At 44.6% G+C, this 24,323-nt stretch overlaps 2 protein-coding genes and 1 pseudogene across 2 annotated transcripts; 1 reads left to right on the top strand and 2 right to left on the bottom strand.

Annotated features, from left to right (window-relative positions):
• Positions 1-440: 440 nt before the first annotated feature.
• LOC144702673 (Dof-type zinc finger DNA-binding family protein) lies at positions 441-1,781 on the top strand. The gene has a single exon (XM_078574677.1). It carries the CDS (start codon positions 725-727, stop codon positions 1,556-1,558), a length of 834 nt encoding a protein of 277 aa, XP_078430803.1. The 5' UTR covers positions 441-724; the 3' UTR covers positions 1,559-1,781.
• Positions 1,782-17,216: 15,435 nt separating this feature from the next.
• On the bottom strand, positions 17,217-19,089 carry LOC144702674 (8-hydroxygeraniol dehydrogenase-like). The gene is made up of 5 exons (XM_078574678.1): positions 18,912-19,089; positions 18,438-18,551; positions 17,822-18,335; positions 17,596-17,749; positions 17,217-17,513 (listed from the first exon to the last, which is right to left on the bottom strand). Exons 1-5 carry the CDS (start codon positions 19,037-19,039, stop codon positions 17,311-17,313), a joined length of 1,113 nt encoding a protein of 370 aa, XP_078430804.1. The 5' UTR covers positions 19,040-19,089; the 3' UTR covers positions 17,217-17,310.
• A 1,020-nt stretch (positions 19,090-20,109) lies between these two features.
• On the bottom strand, positions 20,110-22,979 carry LOC144702568 (putative mannitol dehydrogenase; annotated as a pseudogene).
• Positions 22,980-24,323: the final 1,344 nt, after the last annotated feature.

Here is a 24,323-nt window from a genome sequence, read left to right on the forward strand (position 1 = left end):
AATGACGGGAAAATCATTTTTCAGATGACCCAGAAAATACCGGATGAGATGATTAGGGAGAGGAAAATTCAGCCGGCCTTATCGCAAATCGCAATTCATTCCTGGTGATGTTAACCGCCGCCAAGAACGTTGGGCTCATCCCGATCTGTCATGAGATATCGGTGTTTGATGTGACTGACGCGCTCACTAATCTCCGTGAACTCTAAACATCGACGGACGGGAGCAACGAAAACCGCCATATCTTAGTTGAACTCTTCCCGTTCATCCTTCACCATCTCTCCCAATGTCGGTATCTCTAAGACACACAAGCACGCCCTCAAGCGGATGCGGAGGGTTCTTCTCCTTCCGCCATGAAAGCGATCACAGGCGCCACTAACGTCCTTACTCTGCATGAAACCATTGAATTGATTTTCTCGCGCTCTACTTACCTCCATCTCAAGGAAACTCAAAACCACGGACAACAACTACACCTCACGTTGCTTCCTATCATGGCTATCATCTGACCCAGAGTTTCTCTCTCTCTCTCTCTCTCTCTCTCTCTCTCCCCTCTCCCTCTAAGCTGCCCACACAAAGGATTTCGCTAGAATATACGACAGAAGATAAAGCAGCGTAGCTGGCACAAGAGGCAGAAGTTGTGTCTCGACTATAAGAGAGAAGAGGGCGGCAAAATTCCGAAGAAAAGGGTGAGAAGGTGAAAGGGGAAGGCCTCTTCGGAAAGAAGGGTATGGCGAGTGGCACCGCTGAACCTCCGAAGCCGCCAGAGCAGGGGCTCAAGTGCCCTCGTTGCGACTCGTACAACACCAAGTTCTGCTACTACAATAATTACAGCCTCAGCCAGCCCCGTCACTTCTGCAAGACGTGCCGCCGGTATTGGACAAAGGGCGGTGCTCTCCGCAACGTCCCCTTCGGCGGAGGCTCACGCAAGAACAGGAAATCGCGGTCGACGGGGCCCTTCCGCCTGTCCTCTGACTACCATGGCCGCACCATCCCGGAGCCGACCTTCTTCCACCTCGGCGGGTATGGGGATGGGCAAGTCTTCCCTTTCGGTGCCATATCTTCTCCCTTCCTCGGCACAAGCGTTTCTCCTCTCGTCGTCCTAGACGCGCCAGCGCCGGCGGTGAACTTGTTCAACGAGATGCCCAGCCGCGGAGACGGCGGCACCTCCGCCGGCGCGCCTCCAGGCGACGGCGGCATGGGGCCAGCGCAGAGGAGTCTTGCCACCTCCATCGAGTCCCTTAGCTCCATCAACCAGGACCTCCACTGGAAGTTGCAGCAGAAGAGACTGGCCATGCTGTTTGGAAGCGAAGTTCAGCCGCCGACGAAGAGCGCCGGGACTGATTTGCCGGTTCACCATTACACTCCGTCTCTCTTATTCCCGGGCTTTAGAGAGCTCCCTGCCGGCGGCGCAACGGCATGTCTCTTTGAAGGTTCTTCTCTTAATATGGAATCTACGTACGCGGAGGGCGCCGAGAAGAACGGCATTGAACCCGCCGGCGACGGCGCCGCCGAGTGGACGGGTACTTGGGGGGACGTCCCCACTTACAGCGCACTGCAATGATCAATATATTGCGTGCATCTCCGATCTATACTTCTTCTGCGTGGTTGAGATTGCACCTTATAACTCTATGAGAAGAAAAGAAAATTGGTATTCTTCTTCTTTTCAAGGAATGCAAACGATTATCCGGGATATCTTGTTTTCTTTGGAATAAGAAAGAAAGGCCGACATGGGCAAACTGCCCAATTATGTCTTCGACATTAAAGCGGATCTCAATGTTCATGTTGGTCGTTTCTTTACGTGCCTCGCTGATCTCGAAACTAGGTTGGGGGGGGGGGGGAAGACTATTCTTTTGGCCAATAAATCGGAAGCCTACTTCACCTATACGCCGATTTTTCTTCTTTCAGCTGATGCTGGTCTGGTTTCAAGAACACAACGAACGTCATTTAGGGTTCCCGGTTTGCTATGATTATGCTCTGCCCTTGTCTAGACATCTCCGACGTGGAATAAGAAGTGGCATGAAACTCGGCACGGGTCGCGTTATTTTCGTTAGAGCCGGACCGCTGGCCCGTGGTCACGAGGAGCCCGCAGCCGAACGGCTCATGGGCCACCACCTTAGTTTCCTTCTTCCCCGAACTCACATGTACCTGTCAAAAGGTTGACTATCGCAACGGATTGAAGCCAGTGTAACACCACTTAAAGAGGGGCTGCAGAGGGAGTGGCAGTGAGTATCTGCACGATTGTGCCCTTAATTTAAGGCGTACCACTGGTGCAATATTAAATAGATCTTGATTGTCATGAGTCCTGACGTAAGAAGACTGCGGTAATGATGTGCGAAAGCCTTGATGATTCCGGTAATCATATTCTCTGTTGCAGTTGATACGAGCGCATTGTGTTCTTCTGTCCTTAATGATAATGCACGGACTATCCTTTAGGTGAATGAAAACAAGAAATTATCATTTGAATGTAAAGTAATCTGCAGTGAATTATGAAGATCGTTGCCAGATGCTCACCGTCATCGGAATATAAACATCTGAAGAAAATAATATGCTCTTACCACGAGTGGTCTTATGATATTCAAGTAACTGATGGATGCATGTAGATGAGAATGACGCTATTATGTCGTTAATCAGTTAATATTACGCACTAAAAATGCCATAATGCGATAACATCTATAAAGAGAGATGTCTAATCAAATAAAGTATTATAATACATAGACGAGTATATCACGCAAATAATGAGATTGAAAATTTAATACATGACTATCCTTTCCCTCCCAACGCCCCAAATCATATGCCTCAGTTAAAACATCTGCCGTCCATTAGCAAAAATAGAATAAGACAAGGATGATCTTATAATTAAGGCAGAAAAATAATACGACACCAGTTGCTATGGTATGACCGAAATGAGCAACGCAATAATGTTTTAAGCAAGAAGTAGATAAACTACGTCAAATGTACTAAAAGAATCTGTCTTCTCTAATGTTAACTAAACTAAAAAATTTGATCTCGATTCCAAAAATATCTAAGTTATGGTTTACTACAATAAGAAACATGAATATGAATGACTCTTTGAATGTCAGTAACATCTATCTTATGATCTTAATCAACTTCTCGCTTATACACTTATCCTTATAATATTTCACTTAGAAACCCCTAATTGAACTCCAAAGGTCTAATCTAAGTAGACCACACCAAATGTAAATGACTTTTGATAAGTACTTAACCAAATCCAATTGTCAGATTGCTTCATATCTATGAAATGAACAAAACTCAGACAGTAATTTTTTAATTATCAATCTCCAGTGTAATCAAGAAAATGATTAAATATAATAAACATGAATAACCTATAGAGGCCACGATTGACTTGATATAGAGGCGATTCACAAAACAGAAAATAAAACAAAGTCATAGTGGACCTCAAGGGATTCATTTTAATGGATTTGTATCGTTGTCAAGTCACATTTGTATGCATCAGATATGTGAATTTTCAGTTCCTCAAGGGATGTGTGAAACACCATTCTAGTTTATGGTCTCTTGACAAATCTACATGATCCCTGGCACATCAAATATCTTCCACTTCATCTTGATGATCAGCGTTATTAGTCCATCATCATAATCTTAAAATTTCAATCACATTTGGAGGGGAGGGCAATCGAGGAGAGAATGGAGGAGAAGGATGGGCACGTGAATAACTCTAGCCTTGATGAATTTATCTTTTGACATCCAATATACTATTTTGGTGGAACCATTTCGGCCCATATATCAGTCTAGTTAATAAATTAAGTGAACTAATAGCATTTACTTACCAACCTTCTTAGTTCACCCTATCAACATGTAGATTAATTATCTACAGATAAATTTAACCCTAAGTCACTTTCCCCCGTCCGATCACCCTATCAACATGTAAATTTAACCCAATGTGAGGTCCCAAGCTGCACCTTGTGCCTTAAAAGATATAATGGAGTATATTAATAAAGTAATAGTAAAGGTGATAAGGAAAAGTGACAAGATGTTATTATTATACTTTATCACTTTTGGAAAAAGGTGGGAACAAATATGGGAAATAATATATTTTTATGTTATTATTTTTATAGACATTAAATGTAGGCATACATATGGTGATGAGATCTATCAATTTAATTATAAGAAAAATATATATTACAATCTATAGAAGGAATTTATTTTGATATCAAATTAACAACGTAGAGAGATGGAAAGAGAAATAGAGAAAGATTAAATAGAAAATATATTTAGGGAAATATATTTTCTCCAACAATAAATTTATAAGAGAAATAGAGAAAGATTATATTAATATTTATTTTTTGCTTATAGACAGGTTATATCTTATATATTTATAGTTGGAGGACAAATAGTAGACTATATATTAAAGGATATTAAGATAAACAAAGATAAGGAGAAAATATATTAAAATTTTTTATAGGATATAAGACAGAAAATATAATAAAAGAATGGTTGATAATAGGGAATAATAAAGGAGATAAAGACTTGATTATATGTTTAAAGAGAAGATGAAGGGAATTATATTAGTTAAATATATCAGTTATGGATTCACTAATATATTTCCAAAACTCCTCATAACATGTATTAATGAGGTATATTATTTTATAATATATTTTGAAACTAAAACAAGTAAAAGATAGACATTAAGATGAGGCACAAGTGTACGATGAAATGCCTCAAAGAGGCTATTCAAACAAGTTTCAATAAAATCTGATTTCGAACTCAATTTATTATCAATCTGTATTCAAAGATCTCTAAGACCTTATTACAAAACAGATACTGTTCATCAAATCACCAGATTTGCACTGATTTAGATTAGCAAGGGCAGGGGCGTTGAGTGCCAACCCCTAACTTCAACATGCTTCCTTGGTCATCCCCATATGTTCTAGCACAAATCTGAGCCTCCTTGAAGGTCCTTAAATGCTTTACTAAAGTTCCCAAGCTTTTAAATTCTTTCACCACCCCAGAAATGTGTTGAGAAGCCTCAGAAAGGTTCTGTACCATCTCCTTTTTCTTGCAAAAAAGGATGGCATAAATGGAGTGAGAAAACACCTATTAAGGATTGAGAGAGACAGCTCTCAACTGCCCATGGCGTGGACAACCCCAAGATGATCTCCTAGGACATTGGATTATTCAAAGGGCCTCCTATCGATGAACTCTACCAACCAACTAATGGGAATGATGGCTGAGGATTAAGAAGGATGGCTTCACCCTCCCAACAGTCTGATCCCCCTAATGATGGGACCAACGACTGAAATCGGACCCCTTAAGAATGTACCCCCTGCCTCCTCATCATCCATCTCTATTAGTAGATCACCCTCTGGTGTGCCTATTGGATGGCCCCATAGTCTTATCAATAGCTGCCACCAAATCAGGGGCCTACAAAACAAAAAAATGTAATGCAAAGAAAAAACTGGTCAGTCACTTTCCGCGTCTGATCTTCCATAAGAATGTTCAACAATTGCGACTATATTCTCTCTTTAAAAATATCCCATCAAGATGGGTGGCTTCAAGCTGGTTCGGTTGAATCCCAATCACTTTCTTATATCACGATTCATTAACATTGCAGCTCGTTGGGCTATAATCCTGACTCTTAATCTTAACTGGCCTCACCTTGAGCTGAACTAAAAAAACAAGCGAGAATAATTATGACAAAATCCCCTTAAAGTTGTATTACACACATAAATTTGAATTGGTCAAGTCATAAAGGATGGATAGTGGTTTCATGTTGAAGAAAGTGTTCTCCGATGATTTTCAACACATGAGTACTACCTAGGATGATCAATAAGGATTTCATAGTAGGCTATACCCTAAGTAATCCTAAGAGCATTGAGAAAATGATGAATTATATGTACACGATAACTTATGAGAGTGTCAATGTTTAATCCGTCATGATTGTATTTATAAATTCTCTTATTATCCATAACTTTTCAAGAATGAGATCCATCTCTAGGAACCAGTCTCTATGGAGATGACCTCAATCACAACAATGCATACCTGAGTGAGTCTAAAATTTATAAACTTATTTGATCAAAGCAAGTAAACATTACAAAAACATTAAATATATACTTAATTTTCATCCATGTCTCCACACTATTTATAAATGTACGCGTCACTATTTAAGATGCTATTTCACTAGTCAAATGGATTCTGGACCTAAAAAGTAGTCCACCTACAATTTTTTTGACACAATAATGCAAACGCTTTGATAAAATGAGTTGTGGCACTACGGTTTTTTATGCATGAAACTAATTTGAAGCAGCGAAAGCATGATATCATTTTATAAATAATCTCTAAAACATGTAATGAATTGGGTACCTTTTGGAAACTTTTTACACTAGTGACTTGATTCCTAGGAGAGTTTCTTCTAGCCGATCAATTCCTTTGCCTCTAGCAATATCAATATAACTAAAAGATTAGTGGATCTCCTCTCCTTTTTCACCACTCCAAGAAGATCTCGTGAATACTTTTCACAATCAAGGACTTGTCGATTGAGTATCTTGCACACAAAAAATGGGTGCCCCCTTTAAATTATACTCATTAAGGATTTTTCATGAAAACTCTCAAGATAAAGTGTATCTTAGAACATCGTTTGAGTCTTATGCTTGTGACCCTCTAGGCCCATATATCACTCTAGTTAATAAATTTAAGGTCACATAAAATTTATCCAATAACCTTTTTATTAATAATTGCAATACATGGATTAACTAATCAGTGACAGATTAAACCCAATGGATAGGTTAATTTCAAGCCCGTCGAGTGCCAAGCTATACCTTGTGATCTAGACGATATTAAAAAGTCTTTGAACTCTTTTCTGGGTCTTTTTTCATCATCTGTTAATTGAGATGTATAATACTTTTGACAAAAATATATGTGGCCTGCAAGCCAATCACACATTCCATATCTCGTTCCATGTTCATTAGTAGAGCGTGTTCTTTATAGTTTGTCTTATGGTTATAATAAAGTCCATGAATATACGATTGGACTTGATGAATTATGATAATATTATGATACAAAAATCTCTAGTCTTTAAGTATGTGCTCTAAATTTTTTTATTCAAAGGATACTCAAGAACGACATTGACTTATCCAGATAGAACAACACTATCCAGTCTCGCTCATATGATGAGTATGGCTGGTCCCGTAGCCATTGATGGAAATATATGTGGCTGGCAAGCCAATCACACATTCCACATCTCGTTACATGTTCATTAATAGATCATATTCATTATGATGCATGTGTAATGCTTATAATGAAGTCCATGAATACATGATCAGACTGAGTGAATTATGATGAGATCGTAATATGAAGATCAGTAGTCTTTATACATGCATTCTAAACATTCCTATTCAAAGGGTATGCGAGAAGGACATCAAAGTATAGGTATTACTGGTTCTTAGAACAGATACACCAAAGATGTCTTGTGGACGGATGGTTGTACTTTGACTATGACCTATGAGTCTCTTATCATGGGATTCTAAATAATCTTAGTTCGGACACATCAAGAAGTTCACGGAGACGATTGAGTGGTCAAGATGGGATTGTCCATCCTCGGTATAAGAGGTCATAACTCAAGGAAGATGATGCAATAAAGTCCTTGGTAAAGGTAGTGAAATATTGTCGAATTGTTCTCTGATGATTTCTAAAATTGTCATCACTAACTCAAAGACCGATCAGGGTTTGACAACTGACCATACCCTAAGTCATCCTACGAGCATCAAGGAGACGAGCGACTGTGTGTACACGGTAACTGATGACAAAAAGGTTCCATAAGTGAGTCGATACCCACTCCTTTGTATCTTCTATAGCACGAGGTGTAGCTTGGCACCTTATAGGTTGGAGACTCAACCTATCAATTGGGTTAAATTGATCCAACATTAATTAATCTATATGGTAATATAGTTAACTAATTTGGAAGACCATTAAAGATTATTGGGCCCCTCGAGTCATTGACTATGCTAAAACATGGAGTCATGTGGTCAAATCCCAAGCTAGGATAATTGCTCGGATCTGGCGCGTGCTGGCCTTAGTGCTTGGAATAGAACACTGAGCAGCCTTGATCTCTTACATCAGAAGTCTTTTCCAATAGCCTAAGATCGCACAGAAGGGGTTAGAGGAGAGTGTGGGAACGCAGGCCCGTCGAGGAGTAGGGTCATTGCATTGATATTGTTAAAGGTTACATCGTAGTCGTGATCATTACATGGGGGATGACCAGGGATGATACCAAAGTAATGAGATGAGGCGTCTTGTGCTAAGGTAGTGTCGTTCCTGCGCCTCGAGGTCAGCCGCTCTGTGCACACGCCCGCTAGCTCTTCCGTTACACATGTGCCCCAAGGTCGGCCACCGCGCACCTGCAGACGTGGTGATCACACATGCCACCCCTGCCTTGAGGGTCACACATGCCACCAACACCTGTGCTAACACCTATCCTCAGACTGCGCGACATTGCCGCATTCGATGCCTCAAGCCGGGCACAACGCTTCTGACACTACTCGTGGTAGTTCCACGTCCCCATGCCGCCTCGACGCTCACTATGCGCCACTACCTTAGTCTCCTGGTGGATGTCTCCCACCCTGTGCCCCGCACACGGAATGCACGTGAGGCCTGTGCGGCCGCTACGCAGCTCCCCACACTCAGTCATTACAAATCATGAGTCTCCCGTGGACACGCCCTCCCAATAAGCACGCAGGCCTCTGGGTAGGGAATGCCGCCTAGTTAGGGGCCTAACACCATGTGTTAGGCCCCTAACTAGGCGGCATTCCCTACCCAGAGGCCTGCGTGCTTATTGGGAGGGCGTGTCCGTTGTATTTTGGCCCACGACATTTGAAGGACTGAGTCATAATGGGTAGCGATGCCCAATACCTGATCTTTCAGGCCATTACCACTATCGGTGGTGATCTACGGTAGACTATGCATGTGCCCGTCTGCGCCCAAGGCGGGACGGATCAGGTACGGTCTGCGCGGGCTGAACGGTGTGTGCGCGCGCATGCCAAGCGCTGCGCGCCAATGCCAGGTGCTACGCGGGGGCGCCAACGCTACCCGCCTGCGCCAAGCGCTGTGCGTGGGTGCGGGACGCGCAGGCCGGGCAGCGTGCCGCGGTTGCAGTGCGTGGAGTTGTGCGGGGTGCCGCGCAGCGGCCGCGCATGCAGCGCACGCATTGCGTGTGCGGGGCGCGGGGCCGGGAGACATCATGCTAGGAGACTAAGGCATGTGGCGCACTGAGAGTGTCGAGACGGCACAGCGGGCGCGTAGCGCTCCTGTGGGTAGTGCTGGGCGTGCAGCGCCCCAGCTTGGGGGTGTCGAATGCAGCGGCATCGCGCAGACTGCGCGCCAGTGTGTTGACACGGGTGCCGATGGCATGTGTGATCGTCAAGGCAGGGGTGGCGTGTGTGATCGTTAGGCCCGCGGGCGCACGGCGCCCGTCCTGACGCACTTGTGTAGCGGCAGAGTGGGCATGCGCGCGCGGAGCGACGGCCCTGAGGCGGCGTGGCGACATTACCTCGGCGCAGGGTGCCTCGTCTCGTTCGTTGTATCACCCCTTGTCTGCCCCCATGTAATTATCCCCAATGATGATGTACTCTTTATGATATAAATTTAATTACCCTATTCACTGACGGTGCCTAGCACCACCATCTCCTTTAACCCCTTTCAAGCGATCTTAAGCAATTGCAAAAGCTTTCGCTGCAAGAGATCAAGGCTGCTCAGTGTTCTGCTCCAAGCACTGAGGCCGGCACACGCCAATTCTGTGCAAGAAACCTAGCTCGAGATTTGACTATGTGACACATGGGCATATAGGGTCACATGCAAATGGTCTTTCAGCATCAAAAGCTATACTTGAGTTTGATAAAAAATACCCACTTAGTATAAGTGGGGGAAGGCCATGAATGAAGTTCATCTATGATAAATTTGTTCCGGGCCCCTCCCCTTCTTCTCCCTTCTCCCCACGGCTACTCTCCATAATTGATAGGATCAAGATGGCATAACGACGACGATAGAGATTGAACGGAGCTCGCCAAGGTGAGGGAGGAGATTCAGCAGACAGAGGATTGTGTGGAGAAGTCTAGAGGCTGCACACATGAGTAGCTTAGCTCATTCTCTTGAGGATCCCAAAATTATGGATGCGATCCATGCACTGGTGCGTCATTTCATGTTTTTGTTGATGTCGTTATGATTTTGCTAGACAAAATCCTCATGTTTATCCAGATGCATGCATCTAAAACTGAACATGATATGCTGGCGGGGGACCATCACGCTAGTCAAGACACGGGACAACTTAAACCATGCTACACAGCTAGATTTGATGTTCGTGATCCTGGCTTCAAGTACCTGGCATAGCTGATGACCGTGATTATTGAATTTTATATTCTTGTATTTTGATTTTTGTGAACGATTCAGATGGGCGGCCATGTTTGGGCCTCGTCCGTTGTTATCTTTTCTTTTACGTGGTTTGATGTATGTTTAAGGGGATACCTCATCTCGCGACTGTTTTCCCCAATGTCGGCCCACTTGGGCATCCTCCCTCTCCCATATAAAGGGACGGCTTGGGATCAAAAGTTTTCTTCGATTAGCCATTTGCCCCACCCTCCCTTGAGAGTTTATCTTTACAGTTTTCTAGCTAGAGATTGTGGAAAGATTCATCCGCAGGTCGACAATTCACCATGTGGGAATCACTTTGTGGGAGAACGGATCATCGCCGACCCTCCAACCATTGTTTCTTGATTTTCTTGGAGCGTTGAAGAAATCGCCCTCCAAGAATCATGTTCTTGGGTGGTTAGCCACCAAGAACACATTACTTGGGAGGTTTTCTTGGAGTTCTTGAAGCCCATTCCCACCCGCCCTGTCGCTGATCTGTGTCGCTCAGATCCAAGCTTCTGCATAAATGCTGAGCTTCATCCGTCCTCCATTACTGATGCAACTCGCGCGTCTATGACCTCGCGCGCCCGCGAATCGAGTTACCGCATGCCAGTGCGCTCTACCTCTATGCACGCTTGCGCGCACCACAATTCTACGCGCCCATACGATTCTAATCTCAGTTCGCCCATGCGATTGTGCAACTGCACGCCCACGTTTCAGCACTCAAGCGCATGCTGCCTCACTGTGCATCCGTGCACTTGTCTGTGCCAGTCACTCCTACGCACACCTGTGTGCCAACACACCAGTAAGTGTGCCTGAGTTTGCTGACGGGCATGTGCCCTTCAACATGCTCTAGCCTCGAGAGCGCCCTCCAAATGTCTTCGGCTACTACACAGTCAATACGCTACGGCAACACATTTGGACTACCTAGACTTGGACAATGGATTGCGTATCCATTCAGGTTCTACTGTTTTCCCCTCCTTACCAGTATTATTACTTTTTGCAGTGCCGTCTTTTGCTATTTGCTCCTCTGCTAGTTTTAAACACGATTCATAGGATTGCCACCTTTGTCAAGAGATAGGAAAATTCTTGTGGTTATGACTTATGTCATTTGACAAAGGAAGTCGAGGAGGCCACTGGACAGTTGTGGCCCTTGCGTCATAGGTGTCTAGTGGTCATCATGGGTCGTTGGGAGTCATATCGTCACAAACCACTCCCAAAAGTTTAATTGATCTACTTTCTAATCAGAAATTTGCCTTTTATTTCTTGTTGAGAGTTTTCTCTACACGTGCATCCATTTAACACCCCTTACATTTTCTCTGTCCTTGTGCTGTAACACGAGCCGTCCGATCCCAGCACTCATCGTGTTTAATCATATTCATTCTTCATGCTCATTGGGTATCATCGTAGGGTTCAACAATGCTGGTGGTCTCCCTTGACCTACAAGTGAAATGTCAATTCTGCCACTCCACTCACACATCACAGGTCTCCACATTCAGTCATTGATAGAACACAAAGCACTTGTGGGTCTTTAGAAACTGATATGCAACAATGCCTCCGCTAGAATTGATGCACTATTGCTTAACATTTGGAGGCTACTGTATTGATGAACCCAAAATGAGGCATGTTTGAAGCAAATTTTAGGGCCACTTTGGCATCATTTTATTGCTCTTAACTTCATTTTTAGTTGAATTTTCATCTCATGCATTAAATGGAGCATTTGGTCAAAACAACACTTTTGAATAAAACTTTTTATGTCTTTTATTGACCCATTCATTCTAATTAAATGTACTTAAAATGTTTCTACATTTAAGGAGTTTAATTCCTTCTGTAGTACGTTAATTTATATTTTTCTAAGATGAAGTCAAAATTTAAGAAATAAATAAAAAGAGGTAGATGAAAAGGGAAAAAATTCATTATGAAGTGCCAACAGCTGAGCTAGGTGTAGTAGTGGTCAACCATCACAAGTAGGTGAGCATGAGGCATTTATGTCCATCTACAGCTGATGGAGAGCGCTCGTCCGGGATTGTCGCCACATTGTTGAAACCGTCTTCATCATCGCCGACAACCAGCCGACTCGCGTGCTGCACGACCGACATGCCAAGGCTACGGAGAAGAAATCCAGGTTTAACACAGCCATGCCATTGATTTGAAAACGAATCTCTTGCAGGATCTTGCTCTTTTTGTTCACCACTTTATCATGTTTTAGTTTTTGTTGTCAGTGTCATCGTGCTTTGTATATGTATCGCAGTATCCGTCTGTATCATTTCATTTTCACATCATTTTATTCTCCCAGTTTTCTTTATTAATGATGTGAAAGGGGCTCTCTTATTGGACACCCCTTGTTGGACTCAATGTAAAGGGCCCATCATGGCCCTATATAAGGCCATGATGGGCACCGCTCAAACTCAGATCTGGAAGTTGTTTGTGGCAGTTACCAAGAGAAGAGAGGAAGAGAGGAGGAGAAGAAGAGAAGAAGAAGACGAACCGGGGGGGAAGAAGAGAAGGTGAACGTGGGAGGGTGAGAGAACACCCCGCTCATCCACCATTTGATGGTCTGTTTTCTTGGTTGTGTCGCGCGTGCATTGGAATCTGGCATGAGTCCCTGTTTGCATGTGATATCATCGCTTGGATGACTCCTCTCGCAAGAACCATGAAGCCTTCATTGCACTGACCAATCCTGGACAGTGCACGATAATTGGCGCTCCATCACGCTGATCATATCCCTCTCTTGTACATAGATCTGTTCATACCATAAGCGACATATACCTCAAAGGACATTGTTGGAGTCCACTCTGCGTCTGGTCAACACATTTTTTGCGATACTGGCCGCCAAATCCTATTGCTGTTCCCTTGAGACCCCAACAGTTGGCGTCGATCAGGTGATGGCGTGGATCATTGCACACTGCTAGTCCGTGAACAAGGTAGAGAATTCCCCTTCCTGACTCATCGCAGGAGGTTGCCCGTATGTACGGCCGTGCAGGCTCCTGCACTGCTGACACCGTCTGCTGGCCATCGCTAGGTCAACATCACTAAACCGTAATGTACCTTCTTCGGGTGCATTTGTTCCCACCTCCATGTGTAAAGGTGATTGTCCGAGTCGACGGTGCCGCAACCAAACCTCCAGATGGTCAATAGACTTGCACCAAAGAAAGGTCTAAGCAGTCGATGCTTGGGCTCCTGTTCTTCGGGACAGTGCCACACTGCACCATTAGAGCGCCACAGAAAACCTTCTAAAGTCACCATCGAACCAGTCACGCCTGTCCCCCTACCCACTTGGTAAATTATTTCTTCGCGCCACTACACTTTATATCCATGAGTTGTTGTGCCACTGTGCTAGTTGCTCGCATCCATTGCTCGACTCTGCCTGTACCGACTAGTTGCCCTTGGTCGCTCAGTCAGATCCTGCTGATCGCTTAAGCCGCACCATCCTCCGACGTCTCTTTCGATCTTCGACTAGCGCTACATCACTACTCCGCGGCTGCCTGATGAGCTACCACATGCCCATCTCCGGCACACTCCTTCACCGCACTCACTCCTACTGGTTCGTGCCGACGAAGACATAGACAATAAGGATGCCGCCACCGATGAGGTACGTTGTTCCCTTGCTCATCAATTATATTATATTTTCCAGTATATTTTCAGCTGTAATCCTCCGCACTAGGGATAGTTAGGTGAGCGAACATATAGGCGCACACACACACACATGTATTCTGTTTTACATATACGTCCATTATGTGTGAGCCTCTATGGAATTATTCAGTTTGGCGCCGTCGTCACCATTGTCGCTCTGACGAGAGTTAGAAGGTCATTGTCACCGTCACCAGTCGCCCACCCCGTAGCTCAAAACTTGGCAAACCCCACGAGTTGGAGCCTGCACGTATGTCCGCCTATATCACACGACATCACGTAGTTACATTTCCGTTAGGGAATAACCGGTCGGATGATGCCATTGACAACGTCAGACATCAACATCTAGAACCTCGCCGCACCCTAAGTAGCAGCGTCCAACAGCCACATGGCCCAACCCATTAGTAATAGAGAGGACTAGTACGAAGATACCTGGTGTACACACACCTCAGAAATGGCATTTTAATTCATATATAATTCTTGAATAGCATTTATATAACCATTATGTTTCTAATATTTTCCAATATGGGATCATAACTGCTGTTTCTTTCAACTCTACACCAGACTGAACCAACAAGCACTGGCATGGATCGTGGCCCAATGGGTTGTGATCTTAAGAAACAAAAGAAATCATGACTGGGCTTCAAACGGACCCGCCTTGGAGTCCATGTCATATTGGGCCGATTTATGATATAATTTTTACTGTGTGGTCCTCTAAAAGAGACTGGACAATGATAACTAAAAGATATATATGCTTATTAACTTGTTTCTTTCTTTGGATTTCTGATTGGATCTGGCTGCTGGTGAGAATGGTGGGACCACATGAGCGGACGAGTTAGGGAGGCGGCAGTTGACTTGGCTTAAAGACAAGGATGGGTGATGTGATGTGGTGCATGCACCATTTAAGGGTGGACCACAGTTATGACTTAATTGTAAATTTTGTTCCAACTCTTAATGAGATTGGATGGCCAGGACCAGATGCATCCATCTCTACCCCTAGCCTTTAACCTCGTCCACTAGGTCACATATTTCGATGACGAGGAGGGACCATAGGTTTTCTAGTCTCACTTAAAAGACCCTTAAGTTAGGAGCATGTGATCGAGGGCCAAGGGAGGTCCTTCCTAGCCCTTAAAAGGGGTCTACACCCCCCAATTTCATCATGTTCCATTTAAGATCCAAGGCGGAGATGGGAGATCCATCTAGAGCTCGTGCAGCTGAATTAAAGAGGGTGACAACTCTAGGGAGGCTTGGTTGGTTCAGGAAGGTGCCTATAAAGCTCCAGATTGTCTAAAAAATGTGCTAGTACAGAGGTGGATGGCTGAGATGCACATCAAGACAAGGGGTAGTGAACGACACCCCCAACTTCAGCCACCCAAATCAGGGCATTTCCGGTGACATTCTGCCATTCTTGGGTAGGTCCTTTACATCCTATTAGAGTCTGTGGTTGTAATCTTTTTCATAATTAAAATTTTTATTTGATTTAAGAAAATTAAAATTAGAGCAACACCAGAGTTAATATCGTAATTTGCTTTCATCCGATACGAGCTCAAGTTCTCCCTACCCTACTTTAGCACCACCTGTGGTCAGCGAATGCTTCACATAAAAGACAAGCATCAATCCTGGGTAAGTCATTGTATAGGAGCAGGACAAGTGTCACTTCCTTAATGTTGGACGCTGGGTGAAGGCAGTCGTGCATGTCCATTGTCGGTTATAATGTATCCAGCATTATTGGCACAAATTGGGCAGGGACGAATACCTGATGTGTGTGTAGTGAAATGTTCGTCGCTAGCCCTACCAAGAGTGCACGTTGCATTGCTGATCTTACATGCCTACAGTAAGATTCACCATTCGTATGAGATGCAACCAGGAGTGCACCTAGACAACTATGCCTCGACAACACTATGAGCACAACCACATGTGGAGATGGTGTGGAATCAAGCCTAATAGTTCACAAATGACTTAACATCGTGTATTGGAAATCCAGACACACGAGTGCACGTGGGCAGAAAACTATTATTGGACTGTGTGAGTTGATCGAACATACGATCCATGGATGCTTAACTGTTGGTGACAGCAATTTAGGGATTGAGTGCCATACTGAGTATGAGTGTTAGGCGATGATTTTGAAGGTGGACACTTAGTGTTGCGTGGGGTGCTAAAGGGGTGTTGTATGCTTGCGACAAGCCTGAAGGGGGTGAACAAGATAGAGAAAGAACCTGCTACATGTGGAGGCTGATCTTGGTGTGACTACCAGGTTCCCTGGGCAAATTCTAAAAAAACTCTAAATTCAAAATTTTATGCGCTGAACCTCACACATTGAATTATTCAGAATGAATCCTACAAGGGAACAATCCATAGGCAGCATCAACCTAGGGTAAGACAAAAATTACATTATAATGAAGAAATTATTCTTAAAATTGATCTGAGATTTTCGTTTGACATATATTTATATTACACTTTATTTTCTTCAATTAGTGTATCCAAATTGTAGTAAATTTAATGAGTCTCTAATCAACGCTCTATGAACCCAAGGAAAAGTCACAAAAGATCTGAGACTTAACATCTCAGTCAAACATGTGTGAAAGAAGCATATACGTTAACTTATTGTTCAATTTGTTAAATTTTTTACATATACATCAAATGACCTCACTTGTTGGGTATAATAAATTCAAACCTTTTAATCATTAGTTTTAAATTAATAATCATTTTCATGCATTAGACTATAGGTTTTATGTCTTTTCTGAATCAAGTTGGCCAGAGAAAAATGCTCACATAAATATATGCTCCAAACAGAAGTTTATTTTTATATGCCCTCATAGTTGTTATTATATAATTATTATTTATTTTTGTTAGTTTTATACTCGTTTATGATAAAAAAATCAGAAATGGTTTATATTCATTTAGTTTTTATTCCTTTAGTATTTCAATATTAGTATTTTCCGCGTTTCTCCACGTTTAATTTATTCATTCTATATTAATGCTGGTTGTTTTATAGATCTATACAGAGAACGAAATTTTATGCAGTATTTTAATCATTACTTTAATATATCCGTATTTTTTTAGTTTTGCTATGTATTTACAGCTTTATATTTTATTTCTGTTATCCTTCTAATTTTCTTCTTATAGTCCCATTTTTACTTCCTTTGTTCTAGTCTTTTTTATCAATTCTCCATCTTTGGCTTATTGTTTTGTTTCGAAGAATGCGAACGTCGCCATAGCTAACCAGAAAAATGGATAGAAAAGTCCACAAATGTTTAAACCTACTAAAACCTTTCGGCCATGAGAAGATGGGTGAAACGACGGAGAATATCAGTCGGCCTTGAGGGAATTGCCCACGTCAATGACGAACCGGTACTTGACGTCGTTCCTGGCGAGACGGTCCATCGCTGTGTTCAAGTAGTCTACCGGGATGACCTCGACGTCCGCGGTTATTCCATGCTTCCCGGCAAAGTCCAGCATCTCCTGCGTGTCCGCCATCCCCCCGATGCAGCTCCCAGCCAGCTTCTTCCCCCCTGGAGTCGCATAAGACGTTCATCAGCCACCGAATCGTATAAAGAACATAAATTAAAATGGAAAGTAAGTTGTCTTTCTTACCTCGGACCAAGCTAAACGGAGCAACCTCCAGCGGCTTATCCGGCAGTCCGACAAGGACAAGAGTCGCGTCGCTCTTCAACAAAGCGAAAAGCGGCCCAAGAGGATGCACCGCGGACACCGTATCAATAATTCCGTCCAGCGTGCCCTCAGCAGCCTGCCATGAATGAAAAACCTAGCCTTTAGCGAGTCGGAAACGGGTTACTGTGGCAATTTAAGGTTCGCGGACCTTCATCTGATCAGCGTCGTTGCTGGATAGGAAACCGTCGGCCTTAAACTTGTCAATGGCCTCGCGTTCCTTTGACGAAGAAGTGCTGATGACCGTGACCTTCATGCCAAAGGCCTTGGCAAAGCGGACGGCGACATGGCCCAGCCCGCCTAAGCCCACCACGCCGATGTGCTTCCCCGGCTCGTTGAGCCCGTGATGCTTCATGGGCCTGAATACGGTGATGCCAGCGCACAGCAGCGGCGCGCCCTTGTCCAGCGGGAGTGAGTCCGGGTAGCGAACCACGTACCGCTCCGGCGCGACGAGAGTATTCGAATAGCCGCCGTAGGTTGTCGTCCCGTCGCGGTCGGTGGCGCCGTAGGTGAGGACCCATTTGGCGCAGTGGTTCTCGAAGCCTTTCTCGCACGAGTCGCAGGTGCCGCAGGAGCCCACGATGCAGCCCACCCCAACTCGGTCTCCTTCCTTGAACTTCTTCACGCGGCCTCCCACTTCTGTCACCTCTCCCACAATCTCGTGCCTGTAATTGGATGTCTCAGGTTGGCAGACGAGTATTCTCTCTTCCTTGAGGAATAAGAGGCAGAATGAACAGGAAAGCGTTCGTAAGAAAATGGAATGTTACCCTGGAACGACGGGGTAAACGGTCCCGCCCCATTCGTTCTTGATCATGTGGAGGTCGGAGTGACAGACACCGCAATAAAGAATCTTCAACCTGACGTCGTCATCGCCTGTAGATCTGCGGCAGGCAAGAAACACAAACGTCGTCGGATCAGTGTTTGCGGAATTAACGGCTGAAGAGAACAATTTCCATATCGCAAAAATCATATCAAAGCTGAAATAGATCGAGCGGGCTATTGTTTCAATTACTCCCAGAAAAACTGCGACCAATATGAAACGAAATTAATCAATAACGAAACCCGGAGAAAACCGCATCGGCGTCTGCGCAAGTGGGGAAAATCTAGTCTCTCAAAACGGATCTAATTCCGTTGGCGCAGACGGAAAACAACGATTGAAGAGTAAGCCTTTCCGCAACTGTGATGGGTCACTGACGATGACGAAGAAGAAGAAGAGAGGAAGACCAGCTACAGAAGCGTGCCTTCTGGAGAAGCGAAAGGGGGAGAGATGGCCGGAGCTGTCCCTGGCTGCCCAGCCGAAGGCCTTGGCCGGGTGCTGCTCCTCTGGGTAAACGACCGCATTCTTCTCCTCTTGTACCGCTTCTCCCATCGTATCCTCTTCTTCTTTTCTCCTCTGTCCTGGTAAACGAGATTAGAACCTTGCCCCTGCGAATTTATGGGGAAAATTACCGGTGGACTCGCTCCAAGGAGGCGCATGGCATCCCTTGCCCAGACCTGAGGCTATCTGCATGCGGTCTGCATAACACAATTTCCGGTCCCCAAAAACTGTGGGGCGCGGGAAGCTGCCATCTGTTCAAACCGCGTCTACTCTTCCGTTTTGGGTAACGGAGATCACTCCTGGCCATTCGATGACTTCGAGGTCATCAGCGAAAAGTCGTCTTCCCCAGGCGGGCGTTTCGGGATAAGGTAAGCGTTTATGATTTAATTGCACCTTTAAGTGACGAAGGTGCAGAGTGAAAAGATTCTTGAAAGAGGTTGGAGAGTAGTAGAATAAAGGAGAGAGAGAGAGAGAGAAGAAGAAGACAATGTACACCGAGAGTAGGTGGAGATTAGATCGGTTTCATTCCTCAAAAAAATTTCGAATAACATGGGTTCGTATTTATATTATAGTACCGTAGTTATAAAATAGTAAGTTTCCGTCATTAAGCGTATGACCGTTGTAACGAATACAACGCTCATATATTTGAAATGGTCGATTAAATCTCGACCGTTATAACTAATGTGGGTGCACCGAATGTGACCGTTGATCGGTGCACCCATCTTTGATATAATGGGGATAAGATCCTGACCGTTATAATGTAAGTGGGAGCACTGATCTCGACCGTTGAGTCGAGCTCGTGTTCCCTCTGCCTACGATTTTATCCTGAGTTTCTATGTTTGATCCTGGCATTCTATATTGAATCCTAACTATGTTTGGCCCTATATTGGATCCTGACCACTAGTTCTCTAACGAGTATATTTATTATTGTTTGATTACTAACTAATCTTGATTAACCCCTATTCAACAGCTCTCTGATTCGAGCGAGTTGGCGCACTTGCTACTGACTCCTTTACACAGAGAACGAGGCATGTAATTCCACCAAGAGTGACCGAGCTTAAAAACGGTGGGCAAACGAAAAGGTGATTTTATTGACTTTTGAGCTTCTCTATATCGCTCTCTTATTCGGAGAGACTCGCTGAAGAAGGCACGCGGGCCTGCCCTAAGGGTGAGTCAGGGTGTTGGCAAGTGGCAACGTCGATAACGAAGTGGTATTTGACATCGTTCTTCGCGAGGCGCTCCGTGACAGTGTTGAGGTAGTCGATGGGGATGACCTCCACGTCTGCCGTGCTCCCTTGTTTGCTTGCGAAATCCAGCATCTCCTGAGTGTCCTTCATCCCTCCGATGGCGCTTCCTGCTAGTTTTTTCCTACCTGGGCGTGTCACACAGGAACCCATACCAGCTCATCATACAGTCAGAGTTAAGGAAGAGGGACTGAATCTTATCTTCGTCTCCTACCTCGGATTAAGCTGTACGGAGCGATCTCCAGCGGCTTCTCCGGCAGTCCGATCAAGATGAGCTCCCTCTGGTTCTTCAGCAGAGACAACAGGGGGTTCAGAGGGTGCACCGCCGACACCGTATCGATAATGTCGTCCATAGTGCCCCCCCGGCCTGAAAGAGAAAAAACATACATAGATCTCAGAGGGACGACATTAGCTGTTGTTTATTCGTGGGAGAGAGACGAGACCTCCATTTGATCTGTATCGCGGCTGACGAGGAAATCATCGGCGCCGAACTTGTCGATGGCTTCTCTCTCCTTAGCGGGGGAGGTACTGATGACCATGACCTTGGCGCCGAAGGCCTTGGCGAAGCGGATTGCGACGAGGCCCAGGTCCCAAAGAGGCCGACAATGCCGACGTGCTTACGGGGTTGGTTGAGGCTGATAGAAGTAATCTAGAAGAAAGCCGTTCCATGAACAATTTTTTTCTATTTTTTTTGTTTCACGATAGCTTTTCTGTTGCTGAATGGATGGTTCAGATAACCACAGGTAGGTGATTCTAACTAACCGGTGGTTAAGTTGCCTGCCAAGGTGGTAGCCCCATGAGTTGTATAAAAACCTGTGTGGACCAAAGATAAATCATAACGACAAGTGTTTTGGACTTTCTCTTTCTGAGAGAGTGAGAAAGATCTCTTGCGTTATCTCTTGGAGTTCTTTCCAACAATTTGTATCAGAGCAAGGTTTGTGGTCCTAGAAGCGTGGCGATGCCGAGACGAGGAGCGGTGCCGGTATCAGAGGCTGGTGAAGGGTCCTCTGTGGACAGAGACGGAGCCAACATGGGAGTGCCCAGAGCGACAGGTACGTTGGGTGTCTCTACTGCCTTCTGTACTCTTTCTAGGACGAACTATCCTCTATGGGCAAAGAGGATGAAGATATTGCTCGAGGCGTACGGGTTGTGGAGCGCCGTCATCGAGGATGATGTGCCAAGAACGAAGGATCGTCTTGCTATGGCAACTATTTTTGAAACTATTTCCGAAGATCTTCAGCTTCAGCTTGACGAAGACAGAAGTTCGAAGGAAACGTGGGAGACTCTTTGAGTGATGAACATCGGTGTTGACCGGGTAAAGCAAGCTCGCATTCATGCGTTGAAGCGAGAGTACGAGAACCTGAAGATGGGTAAGGATGACACACTTGTTGATTTTGTTGGCAAGTTATCTAGGATTGTGTTGGAAATGCACAATCTACGAGAGAAGCTCACAAAAGGCGATGTCGTTGGAAGGTTGCTACGAGCGACGCCGGCAAACTTCGACAGCGTCACTGTGGCGATAAAGAAGTTTTGTGACATCAAATCCATGTCCCTTGACGAACTTGTGGGCTCATTAAAGGTGCAAGAAGATAAGCTTCAAGAATGAGATGCAGTGGATGAGGAGCAAGCACTTCTTACAAGGCAAGATGGAAGACAAAGTCATGGAAGAGGTCGAGGTCATGGAAGCAATGGAAGAGGCAAAGATGATAACTACAAGCCCCGTCATAAGTCAAAGTTAAAGTGCTATAATTGTCATTGATATGAACATTATGTAGCAGACTGTCTAAGTGATGACGACGAAGACAAGGAAGATGAAAGGGCCAATCTAATGGATATAAGACAAGAGCATGTATCTGCTCTCCTGTAGGCCATCACAAAAGAACAAGACTGGGAGTTCAGAATGTGATTAGTCTTCAAGATTAAGGGGGAGAATGATAGAAGTAATCAAGAAGAAAGCGGTTCAAAGAACAATGTTTTTCTGTTTTTTTTGTTTCACGATAGTTTTTCTGTTGCTGAATGGATGGTTCAGATAATCACAGGTAGGTGATTCTAACTGACCGGTGGTTAAGTGGCCTGCTAAGGTGGTAGCCCGATGAGTTGTATAAAAACCTGTGTGGACCAAAGATAAATCATAACAACAAGTCTTTTGGACTTTCTCGTTCTGAGTGAGTGAGAAAGATCTCTTGCATTATCTCCTAGAGTTCTTTCCAACAGAGGCCGAAATATTTCATGGGGCTGTATAAGGTGATGCCCGCGCAAAGAATCGGTGCACCTTTCTCCAGCAGGATGCTGTTGGGGAAGCGCACAACGAATCGCTGCGATGCGACAATGAAGTCGGAGTAGCCACCGTAGGTCATCGTCCCATCGCTGGCGATGCCACCGTAGGTGAGAACCCAGCTGGCGCAGTCGTTCTTGACTGCATCCTCGCATGAATTGCAGCTGCCGTAGCTCTCCACTAGGCAGCCCATGCCGACTTTATCGTCCAGCTTGAAATTCTGAACTTAGTTCCCTACTTCCGTCACTACGCCCGTTATCTCGTGCCTGAATGCGAACACACAACCAATGATGAAATTTCTCTCTCAATCTCTCCCTACAAGGGCCCTCTATCTTCTTCTCTCTCCCTCTCCCACCGTCCCTTTCTACTTATCTCTCCCTCTCTTCTGCCCTCCCTTCTTCTTCCTCTGTCCCTAGCTATATTTCTCTCTCTACCTCTTCCCCCCACCCTTCCTATTCTTCCCTCCCTGCCTTTCTCCTTCTCTTCCGCCCTCCCTTTGTCTTCCTAACAAGAATCGAAGAATTGAAGAGCGAGAGAAGTGGGACTTGAAGAATAATAATCTTGACAGAAGAAGAAAGAAGAAGAAGTAATAAGAATAGAATAAACCATAATCACAGAAAAGGGACAAGAAGAAAATCCCATAATCGCAGAATAAACCATAAGGTCCTATTTATAGGATTGAGAGGGAAGCGAGAAATTAATTCCTGTCTTAATGACGTTATGATGAATATCTTCATGATCACACGTATTAATACGTAGTCATCATGATCTTCTGACGGCGCCTTGCCACTTGAGACCATAGAGGTATTCAGGTCAGATTATTATAACCGTTGTAGAGTGTTCGAGGCTTTGGCTTTTGTACGGCCGACAGCGTTCGAACATTCCGAGGCTCTGACGGGCATACGACTAATGGCAGTCCAACATTCCAGGGCTTTGACTTCTGTACGGCCAACGGCTGTCCATCGTCTCGAGGCAGATGTGCTTGATTGTGGCGCTCTGATGGCGGATCTTTCGCTTGGGAAACATGCATTTTCAGAGATATGGCTGCAGCGTGAACAATGGGTGGAGCCCAAGGAAGATTGGCAGAATGCTCGAGAAGAGCAGGTGCGTTTCCCAGTGATGGCAAATGATGGAGCAAAGAAGATGACTACAAACCTCGAGATAAGTCAAAAATTAAATGTTACAGTTGTGAGAAATTTGGGCATTTACTTTTGAATGTCGCAGTGACAAGAAAGAGGAGAAGGCAAATTTGGGCGACGCCAAGGAGAAGGGCGAGTTGGCCTTGCTGATGACGTTGAAAGAGCCTTTGGATCATGCACTACTCTAGGGGAACGAGGGAGATCCTCCGATACCTAATATGTGCTAACTTGATATGGGGCTTAGCAACCATATGACTGGCATTAGAAATTTGTTTTATCAGCTAGAAGCTCACCTCGCCAGTGTTCGCTTTGGCAACGGGTCAAAGGTGGCTATTCAAGGCAAAGAAAGCATCATATTGTGGAGTAAGAGAGGAGGAGAAATGACACTGAGTAATGTTCTCTTTATTCCTAAATTACGCTCTAACATTTTGAGTATTGGGAAGCTTGATGAACAAGGGTGCAAGACCATGATGGAGCGTGGTCATTTGATCATATACAATCAGAAATGGAGAGTGCTGGCTCATGTAAAGAAGACCAATGACCGTTTAGATATGTTGAAGCTAAATACTATTAGATGTTGTTCAGTTTCGGTTAATGATTGTACCGGAGTATGGCATGAACACAATGGGCATCTCAACCACTAAGCATAGAAGTTGTTGGCTGATTGAGAGATGGTC

The sequence above is a fragment of the Wolffia australiana genome, chromosome 4 (genome assembly GCF_029677425.1).
Source record: "Wolffia australiana isolate 7733 chromosome 4, ASM2967742v1".
NCBI lineage: Eukaryota > Viridiplantae > Streptophyta > Magnoliopsida > Alismatales > Araceae > Wolffia > Wolffia australiana.